This window comes from Mesoplodon bidens (genome assembly GCF_964165515.1).
Source record: "Mesoplodon bidens genome assembly, chromosome: 11".
In the NCBI taxonomy this organism is placed as follows: domain Eukaryota; kingdom Metazoa; phylum Chordata; class Mammalia; order Artiodactyla; family Ziphiidae; genus Mesoplodon; species Mesoplodon bidens.
Genome location: NC_138167.1, coordinates 34,127,808 through 34,155,422, shown reverse-complemented (window position 1 = coordinate 34,155,422; position 27,615 = coordinate 34,127,808). Strand labels below are relative to the sequence as shown.

Sequence of the window (27,615 nt, the reverse complement as noted above, 5' to 3'; positions counted from 1 at the left end):
GCACAGAAACGAAGACCCAACACAGCCAAAAATAATAAATAAATAAATAAATAAATTTAAAAATAAATAAAATAAAGTTGTAGTTCATCTTAATAAAGTGTCAACATAGAAAGCCAACCAGTATTCACCTCAGCCCAGAAAGAATTCTTCCTCTCCAAAGAGATTGAAGTTAGATTGGATTAGAAAGGAATTTCCCTCTTTATCTTCAGAAATTTTAGAATTCCTTCTTTTATTATTACTTCCTTCTCTTTCTCTCCTGGAAGGCTGATCTGTTCCTACTTTTTTCTTACTGATGCATCTCATCCTACTTCAAAGAAAGAGAGTTGAGGTTTAGAAAGATCACAGACTACGTTTCATTGTTCAATTACCGTAAAAGGGGCATAAGGATCCTGTAAGCACTGCTAACTTTTCTTAAACATCCTTAGTATCTTTCTTAGGTAACTTTTCATTCTAGTTCAGGTGGTGTCTGTGTATGTGTGTGTGTGTGTGTGTGTGTACATGTGTGTAGGCACATGTTAGAAATGATAATATATTTTTAAAACACAAAATAACTTTTTTCAAAAATGTACCTATTATTAAGTGACTCTGGGAGGCCGTATGCTCATTCTAGTTTTTTTTTTTTTTGTCTTTATTGAATTTGTTACAATATTGCTTCTCTTTTATGCTTTGGTTTTTGGGCCGCAAGGCCTGTGAGATCCTAGCTCCCCGACCAGAGATTGAACCCGCACCCCGTCCATTGGAAGGCAAAGTTTTAACCACTGGACCACCAGGGAAGTCCCTGCTTATTCCAGTTTTGAGACATTTGTTCATGAAGATATTTCTAAAGGCTGGCTACATTGACAGGAATATAGTCATTCGACAATATAATCTCTGTTGGGTTCATCAATCTCAGTTAAATAAATATTGAATACATCAGTTAAATAAATCAATTTAAGCTAAATAAAATTACAGCACAAACATACAATGGAAAGTATTCCCAACTCAGTCGCTGTTAAGAAGAATTATTTAGCTCACCTCCAGGATACATTAAGTGAAAAAAGACAGATGCAACACTGTGTGTAGTGTGCTACCATTTACATGAGGGGAAAGAAGAATATATATGTATATGTTTATAAAAGCACAAACTTTTCCTGAAAGGACACATAGGAAACTTTGCCTGTGGTGGGTAAAGGGAGTGTGGCCAGAGGAGGAGGAATGGAAGGACAGAAACCTATTTGTTCCTGTGTCTGAATTTATCATGCATATGTTTTACCCATTCAACAAAAAGGCAAAAGAATCACAAAGAAGTCTCCCTCAGTCCCCTCTTTAGTAGTCATGTGGTAGAGTGCTCTTCGGACACAAGGTTGAGCTTTGGGGTAAGCCAGGTTAAGATCTGAACACACATGCTAACTGAGAGACTTCCTGTGGGTCCCTTAACTTCCCTGAAGTTCTCTTCTCTGAGACATGGGGGAGATGATAACTACTTTAAGGGTTGCCTCGGGATTATCGAAAACAAGGAATGGAAAAACGCAGCAGGCACTCAGAAAACCCTAAGCCCGAATTCCTCCCTGAATGTAGGAAGGGACTTGCTTTGGTTATATGACGTCCTTAATCATTTTTAAAGAGTTAATTGATTACAGCCTGTTCTTTTCCATCTCTGCCACATCCAAAGGTTGTAAACAAGACTTTAAGGAGAAACGCCTCACTATGCCACAGGGAGCAAATCTTGGTGCCTCAAAATCAAGATCCCAGTTGAGGCATTACCATGAGGGAAAGGTGGATTTGAAGAAAAAAGAGGGAAAGGAACTTTTACTACTTGTCTTGGTACATGAAATTTCACCATTAAATTTCTCTTTTATATCCCAGTGGCTAGTAAATCCCTAGCAGCCTTGGCATAGATGATTCTTAAACCTCATCTGCTAACACTTTGCAGGGAATTAGTTTAAGTAATTAAAATCTTTCCCTTACCCAAACACCACCATCCATAAAACAGAGGACTGGTGAAAGGGAAGGTCGAGCAGCCTCTGGTCCAGTTCAAACTGCTAGTTGATACAATTTTTAAAGTAATTTTATCCTTAAGACCTTCTACTGGGGGCTTCCCTGGTGGCGCAGTGGTTAAGAATCCGCCTGCCAATGCAGGGGACACAGGTTCAAGCCCTGATCCCGGAAGATCTCACATGCCGCGGAGCAACTAAGCCCGGGCGCCACAACTACTGAGCCTGCGCTCTAGAGGCACAACTATTGAAGCCCGTGCCTAGAGCCTGTGCTCTGCAACAAGAGAAGCCACCGCAACGAGAAGCCCGCGCACCGCAACAAGGAGTAGTCCCTGCTCGCTGCAACTAGAGAAAGCCGCGCACAGCAACGAAGAACCAAAGCAGCCAAAAAAAAAAAAAAAAAAAAAAAATTTAAAAAAGACCCTTTACTGCCATCTGCCGGACAACTCCCAGATTCTCCCATTGACTACAAGACAATGGCACCCCCTGGAATTGTGAGACACAAAGCCCACACAACTGTGAGCAACAGTTCAACACAAGCTTCAGTTTTGCCAAGGCACTACTCATGCAGCACAGGCACCATTGATAAGTGGCTGTCACCTTCAGGTGTGGGTTCGCATGAATCCTTCCCCGCAAAGAATTTTCTTGCCCATGCATGGTACTGGACTGAATGTTGCTCCCTTTTTCCAGAACCCCTAGACTGGGAATATCTGCAGGGTCCCTTCAGATCACTTTAAAGACCCCTTCAGGGGTCCATGACCTCCCCAGGTGAAAAAGTTTTTAAGGAGTGTGAATTCATCTTTCCATCATTGCTTGAGGCAGCGCCATACATTGTGACAGTCATCGAGAACCAATGGAATACAGCATCGTATGCAAGCTCTGTGGGTGCAAAACAGATCTGACTAGGTGCCATCAAAACAAGGAACTGGCCACTAGTAACTCTGCTGAGGTCTCGGGTGCTGGGGAGCAGGGCGAGGAGAGGAGGGGAAAGAAGTCCTGTGGGGCTCACGCAGCCGGCCAGCTCCTCATCGCAAAGACAGAAATGAGGTTTGGCTTCATTTCAGCCCACTGATTGCTTTACTTCAAATTACCCTAACTACTTAGCATGGTAAATTAAGTTGAAACCCCCAAAAGTTTGCAGAGGATGTCATCTAATCTGATTAAAAGGAATATTCCCGTCACAAGCAAGGGAGGAAATGGAAATTACTCTGAGTGCACTGTTATTAAATAATTTGCATAGACTTGCATATGCTATGCATCAGAAAAGCATATGCTATTTAGATTTAATGAAATAATTTTCCCTCTCTAAAGACTGCTGCAGTCTCTGTCCTTCCCTATCTGTCTTTTTCTTTTCTCATCTACCTCTTTTTGAATGTTAAAATTATTTCATGGGAAGAGTATATGGCTGTGCACAAATTACGTGAAATATGCTAATAATCTCCCTGCTGGCAGGGCTGGGAGGTCCTAAAACTGCATTGCCAAACTTCCCCTGTGCCCTCCCCCGTGTCCCCCTCACATAATTAAAGGCTCCCTTAATAGCCTTTAAAAGGTTCAACTTGATTCATTTGGGGCTTCCATTGGTGGGGGACGGTGGTTAAAACCAATCCTTTGGCTCTACTTTCCAAGTGATGTTTTCCTAACAGTAAGGAATTGCATCTAAATCAAAATGAAAATGAAAGGAAAAAATCACCGACAAGCTCATGTCATCCCTGTCTGTTGAGTCTATGATGCTGCCATTGCGGATGCACATGTACAATAATCACCCTTGAAAGATTTTTGTGCCTGCTCTGCTTTTCAAGGTTCAAAACCCTTGATGAATGTTGGCTGCTGTTAAAGCATCACCCCCATTTTTATCAATGGAGACAAGGAAGCCCCGCTAGATGATCATGATGCCTTAGTGGCAGGGGGGTTGGATGGGGGATGAAATCTATCTATATTTATATTCTCTGTAGATATACACTAGTTTGGGGTAATATTTTAGCAGATCTCATGTTCAGTTGTAATGTAGCCAACAGAGGAATTCTAGTGAATTCCCCAACAAAATTACATTAGGATCAAATGTGATCGTTATAAACACTATCCAGATGTTGGGGATGGACTGGATATAACTCTTTAAGCCCCAAATTACAGTATAATAAATGCAAGCATGGGGATCTGCCAATACATCTGAACTTCATGTCGGAAACCAGGTCTGACCTTAATTTAACTCTATAAGGAACTAAGAGTTTCCCCACTTGTATAGTTAGGATGCATCCAAAGATCTCCAAGTGCTACACTGTCACGAGTTTTATCACTTACTTGAAGAATGACCATATTGAATTCTGGCATCAAGCCAATCCTAGTGCAAGCATTTTATTAACACATTTAGAAAGGAAACAGAATTGCAAATAGAAATAACTATTGAGGTTATGAAACAAACCTGTGAAATGAAATACAATACAATATTAAGATCACATTTGTCCTTGGTAAATCTCAGGGAGTTAAGATGCTATAATAAGCACTAAAATATTTTACTATATAAGCCAGGGATGCAAACTAGCACAGCTCACAGAGAAAGCAAGGAAAAACTTCATCCTCTGCCCCTGAAATTTTTTTTCTATACTCAGTGCTGATATAAATGGATAACTTTGTATTATAGCTCAAGATCAGTATTGAATGTATTCTAATTAGAATGTTGGTGGTTATGAGGGAAGATGAATATTTCAAATATTCTAGTGTCAATTTTTATATAAAAAAAGCAGGCACTCTGGAAAGCTAGACTCCATAGACGAATCAAGCTGTTAAATAGTAAACTACAACATGCCTACTAGCTGTATGATATTGTGTTGATGTTGCTAAAAGAAACAGAAAGTAAAAGGAAATGATTTAAGGAGTGCCAAGTATGCATCAAGTTCTTTAAGAAATTTATGTTTTTTTATCTGGATACACCAAACCATAGAATGGTCTCTTCCCTGGAGAAACTTAACATACAGTGCCAAAGACATGAGATATGCAACCCCCACCCCCGCCGCCAGATTCAGAAGTTAAATCCCAAACAAAATAATAGGTGTCACAAGTCAGCATAAGTACAGCTTTGAGGGGCTCTGGGTATCTCCTACCACCAACTTTCCAAACAACAAAAACAAAAAGCTATCTGTAGCAGTCAAAATGCATTGAAAAACACATGAAATCAGCTACCAAAAAAAAAAAAAAAGCATGTGAAACCTACAGCATTATAATTGTTAACTAAGATTATTTTTTAAAAAAGAAATTAAAGGTCTACCACCATCACGTTTACACGGTCTGTGACCCCTTCCTCTGCTCCTTCCCGACCTCCTTCTCCAATATTTTCATCACTCAGTATATGACTTTGAGGCAGACAAAGAGTACAAAGGAGTTTCAAGAAGGGAAGTTTGGCCTTCCCTGGTGGCGCAGCGGTTGAGAGTCCGCCTGCCGATGCCGGGGACACAGGTTCGTGCCCCGGTCCGGGAAGATCCCACATGCCGCGGAGCGGCTGGGCCCGTGAGCCACGGCCGCTGAGCCTGCGCGTCCGGAGCCTGTGCTCCGCAGCGGGAGAGGCCACAACAGTGAGAGGACCACGTACCGCAAAAAAAAAAAAAAAAAGGGAAGTTTGTCTGAGATTGAAGAACTTGGATGAGCCAGCACCGTGAGCTTCAAGATATTCTCAGCAGAACAACCTAAATGTCCATCAATAGATGAATGGATAAACAATAGTGGTATATCCATACAATAGAATATTATTCAGCCATTAAAATGAATGAAATCCTGACGCATGCCACAACCTTGAAAAGATTATGCTAAGTGAAAGAAGCCAGACACAGAAGGATGAACACTGTATAATTCCACTTGTATGAGGTATACTTAGAATAGGCAAATTCATAGAGACAGAAAGTCAAACAGTGGTTACTGGAGGCTGAGTGGAGGGTGGAATGGGGAGTTACTGTTTAACTGGGACAGAGTTTCTGTTTCAGATAATGGAAAATTTCTGGAAATGGATAATGGTGATGGTTGCAGCACATTGTGGATGTACTTAATACCACTGAATTGTACACTTAAAAACAGGTTAAATGGTAAATTTTATACTATGTATATTTTACCATAAAAAAAGATGTTCTCAGGGGAAAAGCCAGCGGAAGCCAAGGTGCCTGGCAGTGATAGGCCCGGAGTACACAAGGGAAAGATGAGTGAGTGTAGGTAGAGCAGGCTTGTGGAAAGCTGATTTCCTCCCAGGGAACGACAGGGTGTAGGGATTACTGTGAGAACTTATAAGTGCCTGACCCACCTAAAGGCAATATTCAATTAAAAAACACAGCAGCTCTTTGCTGCATCTGCTGCAAGAATGAAGACCATTCTCAACAATCAGACTGTCGACATTCAAAAAAAATGTCCACGTTACTCCGAAGGGACACACAGTTATTGTGAAGGGCCCCAGAGGCACCCTGCAATGGGACTTCAATCACATCAGTGTAGAAGTCAGTCTCCTTGGAAAGAAAAAGAAGAGGCTCCGAGTTGACAAATGGTAGGGAAATAGAAAGGAACTGGCAACTGTTTACACTATCTATAGTCATGTATAGAACATGATCAAGGGTGTTACAATGGGCTTCCGTTACAGATGAGGTCTGTGTATGTTCACTTCCTCATCAATGTTGCTATTCAGGAGAATGGTTCTCTTGTTGAAATCTGAAATTTTGGGGGTGAAAAATACATCCGCAGGGTTCAGATGAGGCCAGGCGTTGCTTGTTCAGTATCTCAAGCCCAGAAGGATGAGTCGATTCTTGAAGGAAATGATATTGAACTTGTGTCAAACTCAGCTGCTTGCTGCATTGCACGGGGAGATCAGCTCAGTGTTTTGTGACCACCTAGAGGGGTGGGGTAGGGAGGGTGGGAGGGAGACGCAAGTGGGAGGGGATATGGGGATATATGTATACATATAGCTGATTCACTTTGTTGTATGGCAGAAACTAAAACAACATTGTAAAGCAATTATACTCCAATAAAGATGTTTAAAAAAAATTCAGCTGCTTTGATTTAGCAAGCCACAACAGTTAAAAACAAGGACATCAGAAAATTTTTGGATGGTATCTATGTTTCTGAAAAAGGAACAGTTCAGTAGGCTGATGAACAAGATCCGAGTGGTCTGGCTACAGAAACAGAAAGATACCAGATGATTCTTCAGACTCATTTGTGATATATTAAAGATTCAATAAAAGCTCTTTTGATTTGGGACTTTTTCTTAAAAAAAAAAAAGCAAACACTGCACAAAGCATCTTCAGGGCAAGGGTACCAATCTTTCACTCTTATTATCAGCCATCAATGTGATGTTAGAACTAAAACAAACACTTCTTATGGGTCTTCTACTTCTAAGCATATCTTACCAGAAACTGGAGATAGAACTTGGGGAGTGAAGGAGAGAAAAAAAGATGTGTAACAACCAAACAACCACCACCATTTATAGTAAACTTACTGTGTCCTAGGTAGGCAGGAAGTGTTTTACATATATTTTCTTATTTAATCCTCACAACCACCTGTGAAGTAGGAACTACAATTAACCCCATGTTACAGATGCAGAAACAGAGGCATAGAGAAGTTAGGTCTCTGGCAGGTAGACAAGTGGAAGAGCCAGCTGGCCATCTGATTCCAGTTTAGGGTCCCTGCCCTCAAGGCATAAGAAAAAGGGTAGACCAGTAATCCTCAAACTGGAAACCTTTTTCAAACATACAGGGCTAAGAAAGACAAAATATTTAAAGCTGTCAGAGTAAACTAAATTGACGAAGGTAAGCATATAACGAAAGGAGAGGAAGTCAGAAACTCATCTTATGTGCATATTTGAGTGGAAAAGGAAGAGAATACAATGGAGACTGAGGATTTGTTAGAGATGGAGGAAAATACCAAGAGTGTGAGTGGCACCAAGTCAAAGGAAAAGAGGGTTTCAAAAATTTCAGTAATACCAAGGACTACACAGAAAGACACACCAAGAGTAGGCTTGTACCACTAGGTGAGAGTGCAGTAACAAACCACCCCAAACCTTAGGCTTTACAAAACAAAGTCTTGCTCAAGATACATGCCCATCACTGGGTAGCTGGGAATTCCTCTCCACACTGATGTGCTTCCTTCAGGACCTGGGCAGCAACCACCTGCAGCATTGCCCTTTGCACAGGAGAGAGAATGGGAGAGTAGCTGACTAAGGCCTAGCTCGTAAAAGATTTTGCATGCAAATGCATGTGTCACTTCCACTCATATCTCATTGGCGGAAGTCAGTCATGTGGCCACATTCCAATGCAAGGGCTGGGGAAGTAAAATTCTACCACAAGCCTAAGAGGATCAGAAATATTTGGTGGATACCACACTATCCCAAGAGCAGTCTCAATAACAATACACCCCCTAATGTTTACAGTGTTCCACAGATTAAAAATATTTCTTACCTCTATTATCTCACGGAAGCCCCAAAAATCAAGGTCTGTTTTTTTTATTTCCATTTTAAAGCCTGAGGAAACAGGCTTAAAGAAATTAAGTTACTTGCCCAAGGTCACATACTACTAAGTGGCAGGGCTGGGATTTGAACCCTAGTTTCCTGACACTTAGTCTAGTCTAGGGCTGTTTCCTTGATGCCTCCAGGCAGACAGATGGGGGCAGATGCCAGATTGCAGTGGTTGAGAAATTAGCTGGAAGTGAAGAAATGCAAGAGCATACACACTAAGAAGCTTAGATCTGACCTTGCAGCCATGGGAAGTTTCCTAGCTGGAGAGTGACATATTGAAAGGAATGTTTTAAAAGCTTAATTTACAGCCCCTCCAGTGTGCCCCAGACAGGCAGTCACATGCTCCGGGAAGAATTTTTTTTTTTTTTTGCGGTACGCGGGCCTCTCACTGTTGTGGCCTTTCCCGTTGTGGAGCACAGGCTCCGGATGCGCAGGCTCAGCGGCCATGGCTCACCGGCCCAGCCGCTCCGTGGCATGTGGGATCTTCCCGGACCAGGGCACGAACCCGTGTCCCCTGCATCGGCAGGCGGACTCTCAACCACTGCGCCACCAGGGAAGCCCAGGAGTCTTTTAAAGAAAAGTTCATTCTCTTCTAAAACTCTTCTACAAGAATATATCAGATAAGGATTAATAAGGCCATTAATATTACAGGGAAGTATTTTAATCACACACACAAAAATATTTTGTAAAAAATTTAAATGTCCAAACACAGGCAAACAAGAAAATGTAGTTTACCCACGAGACAGAATAAGAGGGAATGTTTCAAAAGATTTTCAGTGGCATGGGGAAAATCCTCATGATGTAAAGTTAAGAAAACAGAACATAAAACTGTACAGTGTTGAGACAGTTATGAAAATATAGACACATATACAATATTCTCTGGGTGGCTGGATTATGAATGATTGTATTTCATTTAGAGTTTCCTGGGTTTTCTAATTTTCTACAACATACACGTATTACTTTTATGAGAAAAATAATAAAATATAAAAAGAAATCAGTAACTACACAGGGTGAATTAGAAGAGAGTAGAAACAAACAAACAAAAATCTAGCCTTTTATGGGGGCACAGGGCAAGAGGAGAAGTTTGTTACTGTGTTGTTTCCTTTTAACTAAAAGATGTTATACTGCCTGTGAGGTAAAGAGGCACAGCCACCAACGGGAAAGGTTTGGTTATTAACCACAGAAGGAATAGAGCTGCAGAAAAGACTAATCACATACCATCATTTCATTTAGCAGCCCCCTTTTTTTTTTTTTGCGGTACGCGGGCCTCTTACTGTTGTGGCTTCGGATGCGCAGGCTCAGCGGCCATGGCTCACGGGCTCAGCCGCTCTGCGGCATGTGGGATCTTCCCGGACTGGGGCATGAACCCATGTCCCCTGCATCAGCAGGCGGACTCTCAACCACTGCACCACCAGGGAAGCCCCACCCCCTCTTTTTATAGAGAGGAAAAGAATAGAATTAATCTTGACATTAGTCAGAATGTTACATTTGTGTGGACAGTTGTCACCGCCTTATGGTTTAGAAAAAGATTGGTCTGAGAGTAAAGAGACCTGGGCTCTGAACTGGGTCATGAACTCCTAATATCTTGGCAAAGTTGGGACCTCAACGGTTTCCTCATCTGCTGAAAAGCACAGGGTTAAAATAGGTCATCTCTAAAACATTTTTCAGCCTTAAGTCTTATGACTATTTTAGTTCATATTGATTTCATGTTAATGAAACCAATCTGTAAGGGTATTTGTGTGAAACATCTTCAGATAGACCACCCACCAAATAAAACTACATTGAAATGCTTTTATGTGTCAGTATGCTAGGTGCCATATTAAATTAAGAGTCCTTTCTCCAGCATTTAACATTTCCAAAAATGGTTCAGGCTTAAAGGAAAAGTTGGCTGTGAGATTTTTGAAGAGCTTTACAATGGAATTATCTTTTTTCCCCCCAAAGACTAAAAAGAGCCCAGTTGGAGGTGGAAGGTGGGGAAGACATCTAAACACACAGACACACACTCACCACAAACGACCACCGTTACGCACTTAGCTTTGATAGTCAGGATGGTAAGCTTGTCTTTGTTCTTTTGGATACCACTGCCTTTAAGTGAGAAATTTGGGAGAAATTTGCAAATATAAAATGCAACTCAATTTCACTAAGTAGGGAGACATAAAACAGATCCAACTCACCTGAATTTCCAGATAAAGAACAAAAAGCCTTCATTAATAAATACAGAAAATATTTTAAAGCAGGATTCAGGAAACTTTTTCTTAACAGGCCAGAAAGTAAATATTTTGGGATTTTCAGGCCAGAGGAAGGTCTCATTCATAAGTATTCAACTCTGCCTCTGTTGCACAAAAACAGTCATAGAAAATACATGAATGAGTGGGGCTGGCTATGTTCCAATAAAACTTTATTTGCAAAAACAGATGACCAGCCAATTGGCCTGCCCCTGTTATAAAGCATATCTTCTATTTATGCATCCAGTTAGAAGATGAGGGTGAAAAGGAAGAGGAAGAAAAACATAGTAAGTGGAAAAACTGAGATGAGAGGGGAGAGAGAGAATGCAAGAAGAGTAGTGATTTGAGCCTAAGGAGGAAATTGAAGTAATATCCACACAGAAAAAGAGGCCAGTGCAGAAAATTTATTTTAAAAGAGGAAAATGCAGGACTTCCCTGGTGGCGAAGTGGTTAAGAATCTGCCTGCCAATGCATGGGTCACAGGTTCCATCCCTGGTCTGGGAAGATCCCACATGCCTCGGAGCAACTAAGCCCATGCGCCACAGCTACTGAGTCTGCACTCTAGAGCCTGCAAACCACAACTACTGAAGCCCACGGGCCTAGAGCCTGTGCTCCACAACAAGAGAAGCCACCGCAATGAGAAGCCCACGCACCGCAACGAAGAGTAGCCCCCGCTCGCCGCAACTAGAGGAAGCCCATGAGCAGCAACAAAGACCCATTGCAGCCAAAAATAAATTAAAAACAACTTTTTTAATAATAAAAAAAATAAAAATAGACAAAACAAAGGTATGGTATTTAGGGAATTCATGCATAGGTGGTAAAACTATTAAGAACAACAAGAGGGACTTCCTCGGTGGCGCAGTGGTTAAGAATCCACCTGCCAGGGCTTCCCTGGTGGCACAGTGGTTGAGGGTCCGCCTGCCGATGCAGGGGACACGGGTTCGTGCCCCAGTCCAGGAAGATCCCACATGCCGTGGAGCGGCTGGTCCTGTGAGCCATGGCCACTGAGCATGCGCGTCCGGAGCCTGTGCGCCGCAACGGGAGAGGCCACAACAGTGAGAGGCCCGTGTACCAGAAAAAAAAAAAAAAAAGAATCCACCTGCCAATGCAGGGGACACAGGTTCGAGCCCTGGTCCAGGAAGATCCCACATGCCGCGGAGCAACTAAGCCCATGTGCCACAACTACTGAGCCTGAGCTCTAGAGCCCGTGTTCCGCAACTAGAGAAGCCACCGCAGTGAGAAGCCCGTGCACCGCAACGAAGAGTAGCTCCCGCTCACAGCAACTAGAGAAAGCCTGCGTGCAGCAATGAAGACCCAATGCAGCCAAAAATAAATAAATAAGTAAAAAGTAAAAAAAAAAAAAAAAAAAAAAGAGGAAAATGCAGAGGAAGAGAGAAAGACAAACTGATGAAGAAAAACAGCACAGAAGTGGGAAATCTATTTGAGCTATTGTCACTGGACCACAAAGAAAAATGCCAGGGGTCATTTATAAACAAAAGCACTTACAACCAAACTTGGTGGGATTTTTGTTTTCCCTAAGAAGTAAATAAAGAATGTTTGACTCGCAGCTTTAAGTTTTTATTAAAAAAAAAATTTTTTTTTTCTTTCAGTTATATTCAAGAAAAACAGACTGAAGGAAAGCAAAGAAGAGGGAGGTGCAAAAGAGTACCAAATGGGGACAGGACAGGGAGGTGACAGCCAGGGAAAAAAAGAAAAAAAAAGGAAAGGGTAAACTTATCCTGTCCTCTCAGTCTCTGCTCTCTGGAATTTAAAGTGCCAAGTTTGATCTGCAACCCTCTGGTCCTGCTGGAGTATTCCTGGAAAAAATATTTAGTAGGCACATGCCCAAGCAGCAACGTGGCAGCTGTACCCTTCCCCCAGCCCTCTAACCCATCCCAAGCCTAAGTGGTCACAGCCTACCAACCACTTGCCTTTCCAGAAATTGCTCAATGTCAAATTCCTCTCTGGCACTGTGAGCTCAGTGTGTACACTGGTCTTTAATGACAAGGGTGGAAAATCAACCCTAAGTCAATTTTCTCATCCACTGGTCACAACTTAGCATTTCCTTTCAATTAAGAATTACACCAAAAGAACCTCCAGACCTAGAGGTCCTCTGGCACTTTAGTTCTGATGACTAAAGTATACTCTTCAGGTCTGACCTTTTAAACCTCAAAACCTGAGATGTGAGTGTGAGAAAAGAGAATAAAGGACTCATAACCATTGGGCAGAATTACATTTAAATCATCTCAAGTGGGGGTCTCCCACTCTCCGCTCCCTTCCATTTCTTTCTCTAGCGCTCCCTCTCTTCCAGAGAGACAATTCAACAGCCTCTTCTCAACCCATACCTGGCTTCAAATAACACTCACATTCAGGAAGTTCTTCTTTATATTTAACTCAAATCCCTTCTGCTACAGTTAAACCCATTTCGTCAGTGGAGATTTGGAACAGCCGATTCCCATTCTCTTTATGGCAACTCTTCTTAAAGATTCACAGGCTTATAAAGGACAACCATACCAATTTCACCCATGGCATACAGCTTCCTTAAGCATTTTCCATGAATATTTTACTATACAGTATCAATAACCCATTGCCTAGTCTGTGGAGAGCTTACCCATTGAGCAAATTTCTACAGTTGGAGAAAGACAATAGCCCCTATCCAATTACTCAAGGGACTGCCTGCATTAGTAAATACTTATGCTTTTGTGAAGACAATATTAGTTTGAAGTTTGGGACAGAACAAAGACTAAACCTAGAGCAGAATGCTTACATCTGAGTAGGAAAGCATGTAGGAATGACCAGTCTTTGGCCAACTGCCTACCACTCTGCTCAGAATATCACCCCTTTGTGTGAGCAAGATGAAGCTTTTTAGAATTTTGAAAAACAGCACCCAATGTGGGTCTCCACTGAAATTTGTAATCCTATCTCCCTGTGCCCCCATCACATATCTCAAACTGTTTCTTCTCTAAAGCATTAAAAAATAAATAAAAACAAACAAACAAACAAAAAACCTGGAGCAATACAAAAGACCTTCAGTTGACTTTTAGGAGCAAACAACATATGTTCTTGAACATCTGTGATCTTCCCAAGCTATTTTTTTCCCCCATTATTGTCAAGAGAAAAGAAGTTTAGTGGAATGTTTCTCCACAGAGGCACAAGTCTATAATACTCCCCGTTGATTACATATAAAAGACACAAAATATTAGTTTATTAGAAGCAGCTTGAACCACTGCTGTACAAAGCAGTTCTCTGATGGAACAGATTTATGAAGTAACAGCTGAAAGGTATGTAGATCACAAGATAACATGACAAATGTACTTTATTACACGGATCAGAAATACCATATGTACTAGCAGTTACTGTACAGTGATACACAACACCCAACTAAGACTATTTAAAGGCTTTGCTGATATTGAAAACTATAAAGACAATGTGAGAATGAGAAAGTGTTTCGTAAGACAGCATAATGCCAAGACAAGTCATCGCTTTAGGAAATTAAACACACTCTGCATATTATAAACTTAATGTATTATAAAACTATGCCGTTTTTAAATTAAAATGCAAAGGACTTCACCCCATTCATTGTTTAAAGCAGATGTTCATAACGTTTTTCCATACTTTAAAGTGGAACTTAGTGGAATGAATACCAGACTTAACGACATTAACAAATTTAAGATTTCAGATTTTGTTACTTCCACCAAAAAGATACTTAAGTCTGCAATCATGGGGTGCCAAAAAACTATCTAAGGGCAAAATAAGCACAATACATTTCAAAGTGACAACTTCCTGCAAGGCACTTCTAAGCTGGAAAGTACTTCACCAGCTTTCTACTGAAATTCCAAGTACAATATTTGAGTCCATTCTGCCACATTCCAAACAAGTGGCTGGCCAGTCTTAGCTTGACAGGATAGTCCTCCCAAGCTGCTTGTTCCACCTCCCAACAAACATCTTAGTTAGAAGGTTCTTCCTTAGATGCAATCAAAGCCTGTCTCTGAAGCTTCCCATCAGAGACATTCATTCTACACTCTGGGACAGCCTTGCCCACTACTTAATAATTGCATAGCTTTAGGCAACTTTACTTACCTCTTCAAAGCTGTTTCCTCCTCTGCAAATAGAGATAATAAGAGTACTGACCCCACAGTATTGTTTTAGGGATTAAATGAAATAATACAGGTAAAGCATTTAACACAGTATGCATTCTCTAAATGTTGGCTGTTATTACTAGTATTCTAGCAAATGAGTCCTATTTGACATTGCATCCTATTCTTCTCCTATTCTAAAATAGGTGCGAAAGACTCTTGGCATTCAACTGTGTAAAGTTTAAGGGCTTTTGTAAGCAGGGACAAACCTTGCCCTGGCCCTCCTGCTGCCTGATGGGGCCCTGGGAACAACAGAGTGGCCTTAACCTGGCATGAGTATTTAACAGTTCCCTATTCCCCCTCAACATTTCCTTGTTAAACTGGCATGTGCCTGCTGCAATGGTGTTTTTACATTCCGGCAAATACAGGGGAAAAGCTTTGTAGTTTTTGACTATAGCATAAATGTGAATCACTCTGCCAGGTGGCATCAGAAGTTAGTTGCTTAGCTAGTAAGCTTAGTCAACAGCCCACCATCTGCATCTCAATTGCAGTATTTATAAATCTGGGAATTCCCTGAGGTCTCTTTAGATTTCTCCTATTTATTCTATTTTGTGGCTAGCACTTCACTACTCCTACACACCACTACCCTCACCATCAACACCAGTCCATTTCAGATATTTAAATCAAGTCATTTATAGCCAGTTACTTTTTTTCTCCAACTCCTAAAAATCATATCCCAGATATATTGATCCAAATTTTGAAAATATTCAGATTTCCTTATAAGCAAATATATTCTGCTGCGTATTTACTCTACGCAGCATGTGAACTAGTAGGGGGAAAATGTATCTAAAATGTGACATTAGAAAAAAACATGTAGTCAAAACCACTAGATTCTACTTTAGAGTGTCAATGGCAGTTCACATTCCTTCTCTGATTAGTAGCCTGGGTACCACTGAATGTGGGCTATACCTTTAGGATGGGATCAGCCCATTCTAAGGGCATGCTACCAAAGGAACTCCAGTCTGGTTTAGGCCTAGAGATTTGAGAAGGGGTCAATAAATCACTTCTCTACTGAAACCAGCTCTTCATCTGATCCTGAGCCCCCCAAACAGATTGAACCAAAAATAAGTATTCTACCCTAAAACTACCTTTTTTACTTAGCAAGAGTTTGCACACCCTTGAGAGGCAGAATGGCACTGCAAGAGCATAGCCTCTGGAGCTTGACTGTCTGAATTTGAATCCCAGCTATATGGCCTGTGTGCCTCAGTTTCCCCTGGTGTATAGAGAGATAATATCAATACCAAACTCAAAGGATTGCTGGGAGGATTAAATGAGTTAATACTTCGATTGAAGAGTTTAGGATTAAATAATTTAGAACAAAGCCTGATATGCAAAGCAACCAATAAATGAAAGCAGTTTTGATTATCCTTAGATATTTTAATTTTAAATTTAATTTCTTAAAAAACAAAAATAAAATGTCACATTCAATCCCTAATGTGATTCAGCTCACTCAACATAATTCCAAAAAATGATTTGGTGCTTAGCTTGAGCTCCATCTGGTGGTTTTACAGAATTCTCTGGAAAACATCAGTCAAATAAAGAGATGACAAATTTTATGAAGCTAATCATTTAAGAGATTAAAGGACTATGCTATACTTCTCAATTTATAACCTCCAGGAAAAAAGCAACAAAGAAGTGATCGTACGTTGCACCCATTCTGGAATGCTAGTCTAAATTTCCCGCTAAAATTTGGAGGTAGGAAGAATCCTGCTGGCCACACAGTTCAGGAACTCAGTGACCGTAGAGGTCCCCATCACAAGCTATGCAAGACAATTTCTCTTTCACAGCCAACTTGCCAGAGGACATTCGACACTTGAGAACATGTTTCTCAAATACGATGATAGTGATATTTTGATTTTGTTAACTTTTAAGTTAAATCCTGACTGTACAAACTTCATGACTAGACAACCGTTAAGTGACCAACCTAACATCACTGAAAGGCCCTGGATGAAAGCTCAAAGCTACTACCTACCGTTGGAGTCAAATTGGAGGTTATCAGCCTCAGAAAACATGATATCCCTGGTACTGGCTTCTGACCTCAAAAATCCAGAAACAACATACGTAACAATGCTGCCAAATTTTAAATAAGCACTAAGTGTGTAACATCACTGATGTAGACAATTCCTATGATGGGGAAAAAAAAAGGAAACAGCTGGTATATTTAGGCTGATAATATCATGGCTCAATTAGATAATGTTAGCAAATTTTTATTTCATGAACAAACATTTATGTATTTGCCTTTTCCTCACAAACTCTGTTCAAAATTATACCAAAAGGCAAAAAAAAGGTTATGAACTTTTTTGAACTTTCCAACTCACACCTTCTGTTAGCTTCCTTAAGTATTTAAAAATAATCCACTGGGGCTTCCCTGGTGGCGCAGTGGTTGAGAATCCGCCTGCCAATGCAGGGGACACAGGTTCGAGCCCTGGTCCGGGAAGATCCCACATGCTGCGGAGCAAATAAGCCCATGAGCCATGGCCGCTCAGCCTGCGCTCTAGAGTCCTTGAGCCACAACTGCTGAGCCTGCGTGCCTGGAGCCTGTGCTCTGCAGCAGGAGAGGCCACCGCAATGAGAAGCCCGTGCACCGCAACTAGAGAAAGCCCACGTGCCACAATGAAGACCCAACGCAGCCAAAAATAAATAAACAAAAAATAAATAAATTTAAAAATAATCCACTAACTTTTTGGTGAACTAACCACTGAATAGATTAACAAAAGCCTATTATATAAAATAATCCTAAGATTTTACTAGCATTAAATTTCAGCTTCAAATCTCCTAAAAGATTTGGGTCCTGTCCTATTTATCTCTATACTGTGTCCCAGCGTAGCTGTGTGCACAGTACAAAATTTGTGACCTGATGCCTGTGACCTTATTCCACTAGGTCTCATTTTTAACTTGGTTTTCTCTGAAGCTAACAGCCTTTTCTGAGTACATACCCATGAGGGCAGACACCTCGTCTTGTTCCCTGGGTCCCTAGCACCTGGAAAAGTCTGCTAGATCTCTATATGACTTTATAGGCATACTTCGTTTTATTGCGCTTTGCACATACTGCATTTTTTTTTTTTTTTTTTACAAATTGAAGGTTTGTGGCAACATTCTGTCAAATAAGTCTATCAGCGCCATTTTTCCAACAGCATTATTTTTTAATTAAGGTATGTATGTCGTTTTTTTACATGCAATGCTATTGTAAAACAGACTACAGTATAGTGTAAACGTAATTTTTATATGCACTAGGAAACCAGAAACTCATGTGGTCCACTTTATTGCAGTGGTCTGGAACTGAATGTGCCGTATCTCTGAGATATGCCTGTATTAAGCTAATATTGTTTTTGAATCTTCAAGTATGTAGCATTTCCCAAACTTAATGACCATGTAATATATTTTTTTCACCACACATCCAGAAAAGCTAATTCTGAGAATCATACTCTGAGAATAATATAAAAATTGAAGCACATTAAACTAGTTCCCAGGATGTTCTAATCTCCTAAAAAGATGGAGCATAATAATTTTCACATGTCAATACTCCACCTAAAAATTTTAAATTTTTAAAAAATTTAACTGAAGAATCTGGTCTTCTCTACTACTAGGAAACCTTAAGGATATGAGAGAACAGATCTTCAAGATCTAGACAGAGTATCTTTTATTCTGAATTATACAAAATCAAAACTCCAAACAAGTACTGCTTATATGATCCACTAACATATTTTCACAATATATAATTTACTTTAAATCTGAGTTAGCTCAAATTTGTCAGTATATTATGTTTCATCTTTCCTAAGACTGAATGATTACAACCACATTAATACTCGAGAGAATTCTGATGTCTGATAATCCCTGCATATTGGATAGCATTCAATTAAAATATCAGTGTAGCTTTCATTCATCAAAGAAAATATTTTATTCAAGTTACCAAGACAAATTTGAGGAGTTACATTGGGCTTGAATTGAAGAAAAAGGCCAAGTTAAAAAATGGAAACAAAGTTTCCATTTGGTGGAAGCTGAAATCAATGTATACATTCTAATCAAAGACCTGTCCCATGCGGCATTTTTCAAGTTTTTAAGGGTCTACCAGGTCAAACCCTTTGCTGCCTTGATGGCTTTTGCTTTGCTTTTTCCTTTCTTTTTCTCTCGCTTTGCTTTCAGCCTTTTTCTTTGCCTCTGGTTCATCCATACGGGGTACTGCCCATGCTGGTCTAGAAGAGTCTTTTTGTTTCTCTTAATATCAGTCTCCATTTTCATGTCATCTGAATTAAAAAATGGAAAAACTATTAATACTCACGAATGCAACCCTGTGAAAAAGCACATAAATGCAATGAGGACACTGAACTTAAAAGTGGCATGAAACTACAAAAGCAAAAAAAAAAAAAATTCCTTTGTTTGTGCAATGACCTTTGACTAACACTGAAAAAACTCCTTACAGCACATTCAGTAGGATCATACACATGATGCCATGTGTTCCCACAACCATGAAAGACATAAAAAGTATCTGTGAGGAACTAGAGACATCATCTATTTAGTCACTAAGAAACTTTCTAAAGAATGTTGTTATGCAACCCAATCAAAAAATGGGCAGAAGACCTAAGGAGACATTTCTCCAAAGAAGAAATACAGATGGCCAATAGGCACATGCAAAGATGCTCAACATCGCTAATTATTAGAGAAATGCAAATCAAAACTACAATGAGGTATCACCTCACACCAGTCAGAATGGCCATCATTAAAAAGTCTACAAATAACAAATGCTGGAGAGGGTATAGAGAAAAGGGAACCCTCCTACACTGCTGGTGGGAATGTAAGTTGGTGCGGCCACTGTGGAAAACAGTATGGAGGTTCCTCAGAAAACTAAAAATAGAATTACCATTTGATCCAGCAATCCCACTCCTGGGCATATATCCAGACAAAACTGTAACTCAAAAAGATACATGCACCACTATGTTTGTAGCAGCACTATTCACAATAGCCAAGACATGGAAACAACGTAAATGTCCATCGACAGATGAATGGATAAAGAAGATGTGGTACATATATAGAATACTACTCAGCCATAAAAAAGAAAAAAAGAACCAAATAATGCCATTTGTGGCAACACGGATGCAACTATAGATTATCATATTAAGTGAAGTACGTCAGAAGGAGAAAGACAGATACCATATGATATCACTTATATGTGGAATCTAAAATATGACACAAATGAACCTATCTATGAAACAGAAACAGAATCAGGGACAAAGACTGGTGGTTGCCAAGGAGGAGGGGAGTGGGAGAGAGTAGGAGTCAGAGTTTGGGTTAGCAGATGCAAACTGGTATATATAGAATGGATAAACAACAAGGTCCTACCATACAGCACAGGGAACTATATTCAGTATCCTGTGATAAACAATAATGGAAAAGAATATGAAAAAGAATGTGTGTATATATATATATATATATATAACTGAGTCACTCTGCTGCACAGCAGTAATTAATACAACACTGTAATTCAACTACACTTCAATAAGAAATAAATTTTTTAAAAAAGAGAACATTGTTATGATTGTCCTTTGCAACAGGGAAAGTTAAATAGGAAACATTTAGGAGATATGGGTTTGAATTACCGCATTAGGGGTAAGTTTATGGTTCTGAAAACATGCGAGTTATGAGAACACTCCTCGGATTAGGTGCTTTCTTGAGCTAAATAAAATTGTTGTGTCAATAAAAAGTGCACCCACTCTTCTAATGGACAGGGCTTAGAAGAAAAACTATTAGGAATGACTGGCCACTTCCAATGAAGAGGACTTGGAAGAGGAACAGCAATAAGCAGCAAGCTTCATGACAGAACAGACCTGGATATCCTGGGGCTGCCACACTTTTTTATCCAGGTCACACTCAGGTATCCAGCTCTTCTAACAGAAGACTTAGCAGGAAGCTCAGCACAGTCATGCTGTGGTCCATCTATCACCAACCTCATCTATTGTGAAGGACATGTCCAGACTGTCCCTCTCTGGGAACTTACCAGGGTATACAGGTTTTCTGTGGACTCTGCTACCTGACATTATATTATATTAGTTCATTTATCTGGTTTACTTTCTGTCCCCTCCAATGTGATGTAAATCCCACTAGGATGGAGGCCATTTCTGTTATTCATCATTGTTGCCTCAGTTCCTAGAATAGTGCCTGATATACATTAGCCCTTCAATAACTGGTCACTGAATGATTATTTCAGGTGCTGTTCTAGGTTCTGGGCATACAGTGTTCCAAATAAGCTCCTTGCTTTCATGGAGTTCTCAATGCTCTGTTGAGGGGAGAATGACAAAGCAAACTTCAGCTTGTGGTTACAGCCTTTTTAAAGAGAAGTACTGGAACGAGATTAAGTAGGACCAGGCAGGCTGTGGTAAGCACACGGAAATATAATGAGGTGATTTAAGCATGGGAATGACATAATTGATTCATATCCTAAAAAGATCATACTGGGTGATATGTCAAAAATGAATCAGAAATGAGCAAAAGCTGAAGAGAGAGGTAAAATGGCTACTACTGTGGTTCAGGAAAGGTAACTGTCATTAAAGTGAAAGCATGAAAGTAGGAGAAAAATGGATAGATTCCTAATGTATTTTGGAGATAGAAGAGGCGCTAATGGTTTACAGGTGGGGGATAAAGGAAAGAGGGATTGAGGATAATGACTATTATACACATTATATACAGCTTCCAACTTTAGACTATATTAAAACAGACATACCTAGACTCTGTCAAAATCAAATACAGGGAAACTAATCTTTAGGATAATAATATAAGGGCAGAGGACTCTCAGAATGGAACCTAGATCTTGCAAAGGGTAAAATGAAGAAAGACCTCCTTCTATCCTGCCTAGTTCTTGACTCCTGTGCACCCTTCCAACGAGAGTGTGTCTAGGTTTGTCTACTCCTGTAGTACTGTCTATTTCTGAGACACTTAGGCTATTGTATAAGCACAAAAGGCTCACTCTGAACAATCCAAAACATACCTACTCACATGAGGTGGCTTCAAAATAGCTTAGCATAGAATCTCTAGGAGCACCTCCAAAGAATTATGTGGGCATGGCAGGACGTTTGTAGGGAAGTAAATGTGAGAAAGAATTCAAGACAGTGAAAAAGGGGAAAAGAGTCACAAAAGGAAGTTGATATAATTTTTTTTTTAATGAAACACATAAACTCACCTGTTTCATCTTTCACCACACATTGCGTTTTCTCTTGACAATGGTTGGGTTCCACCACAGTTGCTATCTCTTGAACGTCTTTCATTAAAACATCACCATCTACTTTAAGAATACTTTTAAGTCTGCTGAGCTCCTTTGGGGCATTCTTTTTTCTCTTTTCAGCACGCATCTTCCTTTTCCACTTACTCCGTAAACTTTTAGCCATATTTTAGCTGGAAAGCTAAAAAATTACATTTTCAAAAGCAAATATTTACTATCAAACAAAAAAACAAATCTTTGGAAAACCAGGTCAAAAGGCATCTCTGCAGAACATGAACAACTGGAAAGTAAACTCTTCACTCTGTTCATGATTTATGATGGCATAATGTGCAAATTATGTGAGGATCAACGTGGCATATACAGCCACTAAATAACAATTAAGAACACCAAACCAAACTCCCCGTGGCCACTGGCACACTGTGAGTCAAACCAATTCTGAAAGCTCCGGTAGTTTCCATACAAGATGCAGAAATTTAATTTCCCCCAAAATGCAGAGTGCCATCACCTTACATTTATGCAACAACTTAAAAATCACAGAATATTTTATAAATCTTTTAACTGAATCCTGATTTCCCCCAAAACTACAGGTGACTCCACCCACCCCAATTTTCCTCATTATCCACCCCCTCAAATCAATCTAGCTACTTTAAACTTCTCTATTTCTACTCTTGCTTTCCCTCAACCCCCCAGTCCCAGCCCATCCCCCAGAAGGTGGTCAACGTGAGCTTTTAAAAACTTAAAGAGCAGACACTGTCTTTCTTGGAATTAATGATTTTCCAACTCATATATTCAAGATCTACAAGGGTATTTGTGACCTGGCCCCTGACTCCTTTAACTCTTATCTCATGCTCCACCCCATCCTCAAGCACCAATTACATCTGAAGAAAGTCCAATCAGGGCTTCCCTGGTGGCGCAGTGGTTGAGAGTCCGCCTGCCGCTGCAGGGGACACAGGTTCGTGCCCCGGTCTGGGAAGATCCCACATGCCGCGGAGCGGCTGGGCCCGTGAGCCATGGCCGCTGAGCCTGCGCGTCCGGAGCCTGTGCTCCGCAACGGGAGAGGCCACAGCAGTGAGAGGCCCGTGTACCACACACACAAAAAAGAAATAAAGTCCAATCAATGACAACCGAAAGACAGTGTGGGGATGTGATGAGGGCTGGGAAGGGATTATAGGGATTATAAAGAGTTTAGAGGGAAGGTCGTGGGAATGACTTATAACATCATCTTGACTGTGCTGACAGATTTATGTTTGTGAGTATACATGGATATATCTTACACACTTTAAATATGTGCAATTTGTTGTCTTAATTACACATCAATAGGCAGTTAATCACTAAGACATTATTTTGGGAAAAAAAAAGAAAAATGTCCAAATGACGCTGACTTCAGTATCTTTACATTTGCCGTCCCTTTGCCTGGGAACTGATCCTTCACTTCAGTACCTCAGAGACAGCTTTTCTGACTCCTGTAAGCTCACCTTTTATTCTCTACCACCTCATTTTTTTCTTTCCTGTTTAATACGTGTTACAATCTAAAATTCTTAAGTTTACTTTCTGTCATTCCCGGTGGCCTGTGGGCTCCACGAAAGCAAGGGATAAATAGGTCTTGTTCGCTACTGGATCCCCCAGCGCGTAGCACTGTGCACACAGTAAAGTTTAAGTAACATTTGTTAAGCGGACGACTGGTGGAGTAAAATTTCTGGACGGCAGCAATCACAGACTCACTCTGTCCCGTGTGTACAACAACGCAAGCCCTGCGAGGGGCTGGGAGAGAAGGGTTGCGGTACACAGCCCTGAGCGGGGCTGAACCACTAAGGAGGACTCCACTTCCCACAAAGCACCGAGAAGCCCCACCAGGACTGCCAAGACAACGGGACACCCTCGTCCTAGAGGAGGCCTGCGTCTCTGGCCCGGGCTAAAGCTTGCCAGAGAGGGACGAGGCTTGAGAGTCATTCCACGGGCGCCGGAATCGAGTCCCAAGTCCCACGCCCCACTGGGGCCGGTTGGTAAAAAGAACTCACCTGAGAAGACGCAGGAACTCAGACACTGCACGCTGCTCACGCCGACCGGAAGCCCCCGCACTTCCGCCTTCCCGGCAACCCGCTCTACTGCCCCCGCCCCCCGGGCGGCGCGCTGCTCGCTGGGAGCCAAAACGCCCCGGACGGCCTCGAGAGGCGGGGTCCTCTGGAGTTCCGGGCTGACGCGCTTCTTGCCTCGGGTGCGAGAGCTGACCTGGGAGCTGGGCTCCTCCCAGATAGGTTCTGAAGTCGGATTAGGGAAATGCAGAGAAGCCGGGTCGAGGGTCGGACACCAGCTAGGCCTGCGTCCCGAGCGTGAGCGGGGTAGCCCCGAGACTAACCCAAGGAGGGAGAACCGCCAAATGACCCTGCCGTCAGGTAGGGAGCTCAGAGCCGACCTCTAGATTCACGTCAGACCTCCCCATTCGCACATATTCACCACGTCGCGTGTTCCTCTAGAAGCCGAATTAGGATCTTTATTTGCAGCCCTTAAATTTCCCTATCCCCGGTGGTGGTCTCACAGTTGTACACATATATCAAAACTTGTCAAATTGTATCCTTTAAGTATGTGCAATTCATTGTAGGTCCGTTATACCTCAAAGCTGTTACCAAAAACAAAAACCCCTTTCTCATCCCGAAGACAAGTTCAAAGGGTAAAATGATCAAACTAATTCAGTTCAATCAGTGTTTACCGGCTAATCACTAATGTATACCAGACACAATACTTAGCCTAGGACACTCGTCTTCGGTGACGGTCACGCTGATCACAAACAACACCAGTTCTTTTTGTTATTATTTTACATATGCTCCTAATATCACTAGCTTTGCAACCGAACAGGTCTGTGGTATTTATGGTTCTAACACTTCCTTGTGAGTGATATGAATACTATCTCAGAGCCTGGATTTCCTTATCTGTAGAAGGAAGCTAATACAACCTAATTATCCTAGGTAGGGGATATAAGAGCTCAACAAATGGCCGCTCACCTCATTTTCACATAATAAATTCAAGCATGCACGGGACTATTTGTAAGCAGTATTTTCTAGAGATTTACAACATACACCAAAAACCAGTAAATGAATTGTCTTTAATCATGGCCTAGTAAACTCCTGTCTGGTTACTAGTAAATGAGTTCATTCTGAGACAATTTATGGGTCCCTTTTTTCTTTAAATTTGTGTCCTTAAAGAAACCATGCATCATGTGGAAATTACTAAACTCAGACTACAGCAAGTTGTTTTTGTTTTTTGTTTTTTAAAAGAGGCTGGGAAAAGCTCATAACATGCAGTATATTAAAAAAAAACATGCTTGAAAAACTTGCTTTCTTTAGAGATTAAGAAGTTCCTATACAGCAAGTGAATTTCTATTTTAAAGTTAACTATATGTTAGATCTGGCCACCTCTCCCAAAAATACATGTTCACATTGCATTTTAAATCAGAGAAAGCTCACTTTCAGATAGTCCAAATTGACTGCATCTTGCTTAACATACCAGGCCAAGACTTTTGAATAGATACTTGGCACCAAAAAAGAGAAAAAAGTTTATCTATTATGAAAATGTCATAGTGTTAAATATATGGCATAATTCTGCATTACTGATGCTTTAAAAGGCTGAATCCTAGATTGCATTACTGAGAAAAAAACCTTTTTGAACATGTTCCTCACCAGTTTATATAAAAGCAGTTGTAACAGAATAGTTAAATGGCCTTGCTGTATTTAAATATCCTTAATTCATTCCCTCATTCATACACTTGAGTATGCATTCTGTGATAGGCACTATGCTGGGTATACAGAGATGATGGGAACTAAACTACTGTCTTCAGGAAACTTTAACCCATGATGGTGGGATAAAGCTTAAGGGTCAAACTGGACATTGCTTCAGCTCCATCACAGAGCTAGGAGGAGCCTGTGGGACAGGAGGCACAGTGGGTCGCACTGAATACCTGACAGGAAGCAGAATGGTTTCCCATCTCAAAGCCATGCTACACTACTGGGACCAGCTAATGGGGCCTCTACAGTCAGGCCTCACCCATGGAATTCCTGATCTGAATAATCACTTAGTAAGGACTAGGAAGACGAATGGGATTCAGATGGTGACTCCAAGCTGCCCAGGCACTAGGTGACAGGGACTTCAAAACAAAGCTTTAAAGATGAACAAGCAACAAGAACTTAACTTCCCAGTTGCTCCAAAAAGGCCCACAACTGGCTGTTGACACCACTAATCCCCAGAAGTGGATCAAGTGGATAAAAGCCAGGTGCGAGATCTGCAGAAAAGAAATGAAGGCAGGCAGACAGGGCCCACTGCACTTCTTTCCCCAAATTATATTCAATAAAAACAGTTCTCAGATACTGCTCTTCCCTGTTTTCCTCCTACCTCCCTGGCTGCACTTGGTACGTTTTACAGTTACCTGTCACTCTGTCCAAGCCCTGCTAATTCCCCTTTTTTATTAATTGGGGAGTCTAGGTATTTTCACCTTTACTTGCTGTAAAAAACTGAGGTTGCATATGCCCTTTTATTCAGCAATTCTGCTCCTAGGTATATTCCCTACCTATGCAAACTCTCATATCTATGCACACTGGGACACACACAGGGATGTACACATGGCAGTACTGATTGTGACAGTAAAAAAGGAGGAACCATATAAAATTCATTAACAGAAGAATGTATGAGTAACTATGGTCGATTTACAAAACATAATAAATACACCAGTGGTTGTCAAACTTCTTGGTCTTGTGATCTCTTTACACTCTTAGAAATTACAACATTTGTCATATCAGAAAGACAAATTTTTAAAAGTTTACCTGTCATTAAAAAAAATAATTAATTATATGTCTACACGATTTTTATTAAAGAAACTACATTTCCCAAACCAAACAATAATTTACTGGATGAAAAATGGTATTGTTTTTTATATTTTTTAAATGTCAAATCTGCATTTACTTATTTATGGTCTCTAGTCACAATTCAGTACATTCTCCCTTTGGACCAACAATAACATTAATTAATAACAGCAGCTGACATTAATAAGCACTTAGTTTATATAATATATCCATCTCATTTAATCCTTATAACAGCCAATAAAGTAGGTGTTATTATTCCCATTATAAAGATAAGGTAAAAGACGTAAGTAAGGAAGAATAAGAAACTTGCCAAAGGTCACATCACCAGTAAGTTGCCTAGTAAGGATTCCAATTTAAATTCTCTTACCTATGATACTATGTTAAACCTGAGTATAGCATTATGCAACTGGGTATTCAAAAATTAATTGATAGTGATGGAGTCAAATTTACATCTGAAACTCACCAAAGGCTAAATCTATATACTACTAATTTATTTCAGTTTAATAGTTTAATGCTTAGTGTTATGTGCTGAGTTGTATCCCCTGAAAATTCATATGATGAAGTCTGTCTCAGTCTATTCGGGCAGCCAAAACAAAACACTAGAGATTGGGTGGTTTATATACAACAGAAATTTATTTCTCACAGTTCTAGAGGCTGGGAAGTTTAGCAGGCATATTCGGTGTCTAGTTTAAAGGCCCTCATCCTGGTTCATAGACTGTGTCTTTTCGCCGTCACCTCATGTG

The 27,615-nt window shown here is 40.7% G+C and overlaps 1 protein-coding gene and 1 pseudogene across 3 annotated transcripts; one reads left to right on the top strand and one right to left on the bottom strand.

Annotated features, from left to right (window-relative positions):
- Nucleotides 1-6,294: 6,294 nt before the first annotated feature.
- Nucleotides 6,295-7,124, top strand: LOC308625138 (large ribosomal subunit protein uL6-like; annotated as a pseudogene). Its single transcript has 2 exons — nt 6,295-6,819; nt 7,006-7,124. The product of its transcript is annotated as a large ribosomal subunit protein uL6-like (transcript).
- An 11,348-nt stretch (nt 7,125-18,472) lies between these two features.
- Nucleotides 18,473-24,241, bottom strand: LLPH (LLP homolog, long-term synaptic facilitation factor). Of its 2 annotated transcripts, XM_081249127.1 has the most exons (3): nt 24,041-24,241; nt 21,984-22,203; nt 18,473-19,056 (listed from the first exon to the last, which is right to left on the bottom strand). In XM_081249127.1, exons 2-3 carry the CDS (start codon nt 22,186-22,188, stop codon nt 18,878-18,880), a joined length of 384 nt encoding a protein of 127 aa, XP_081105253.1. In that variant the 5' UTR covers nt 22,189-22,203; nt 24,041-24,241; the 3' UTR covers nt 18,473-18,877. The 2 variants fall into 2 exon arrangements, with proteins under 2 accessions (XP_081105253.1, XP_081105252.1); XM_081249126.1 differs by lacking the exon at nt 24,041-24,241 and having other exon boundaries at nt 21,984-22,608.
- Nucleotides 24,242-27,615: the final 3,374 nt, after the last annotated feature.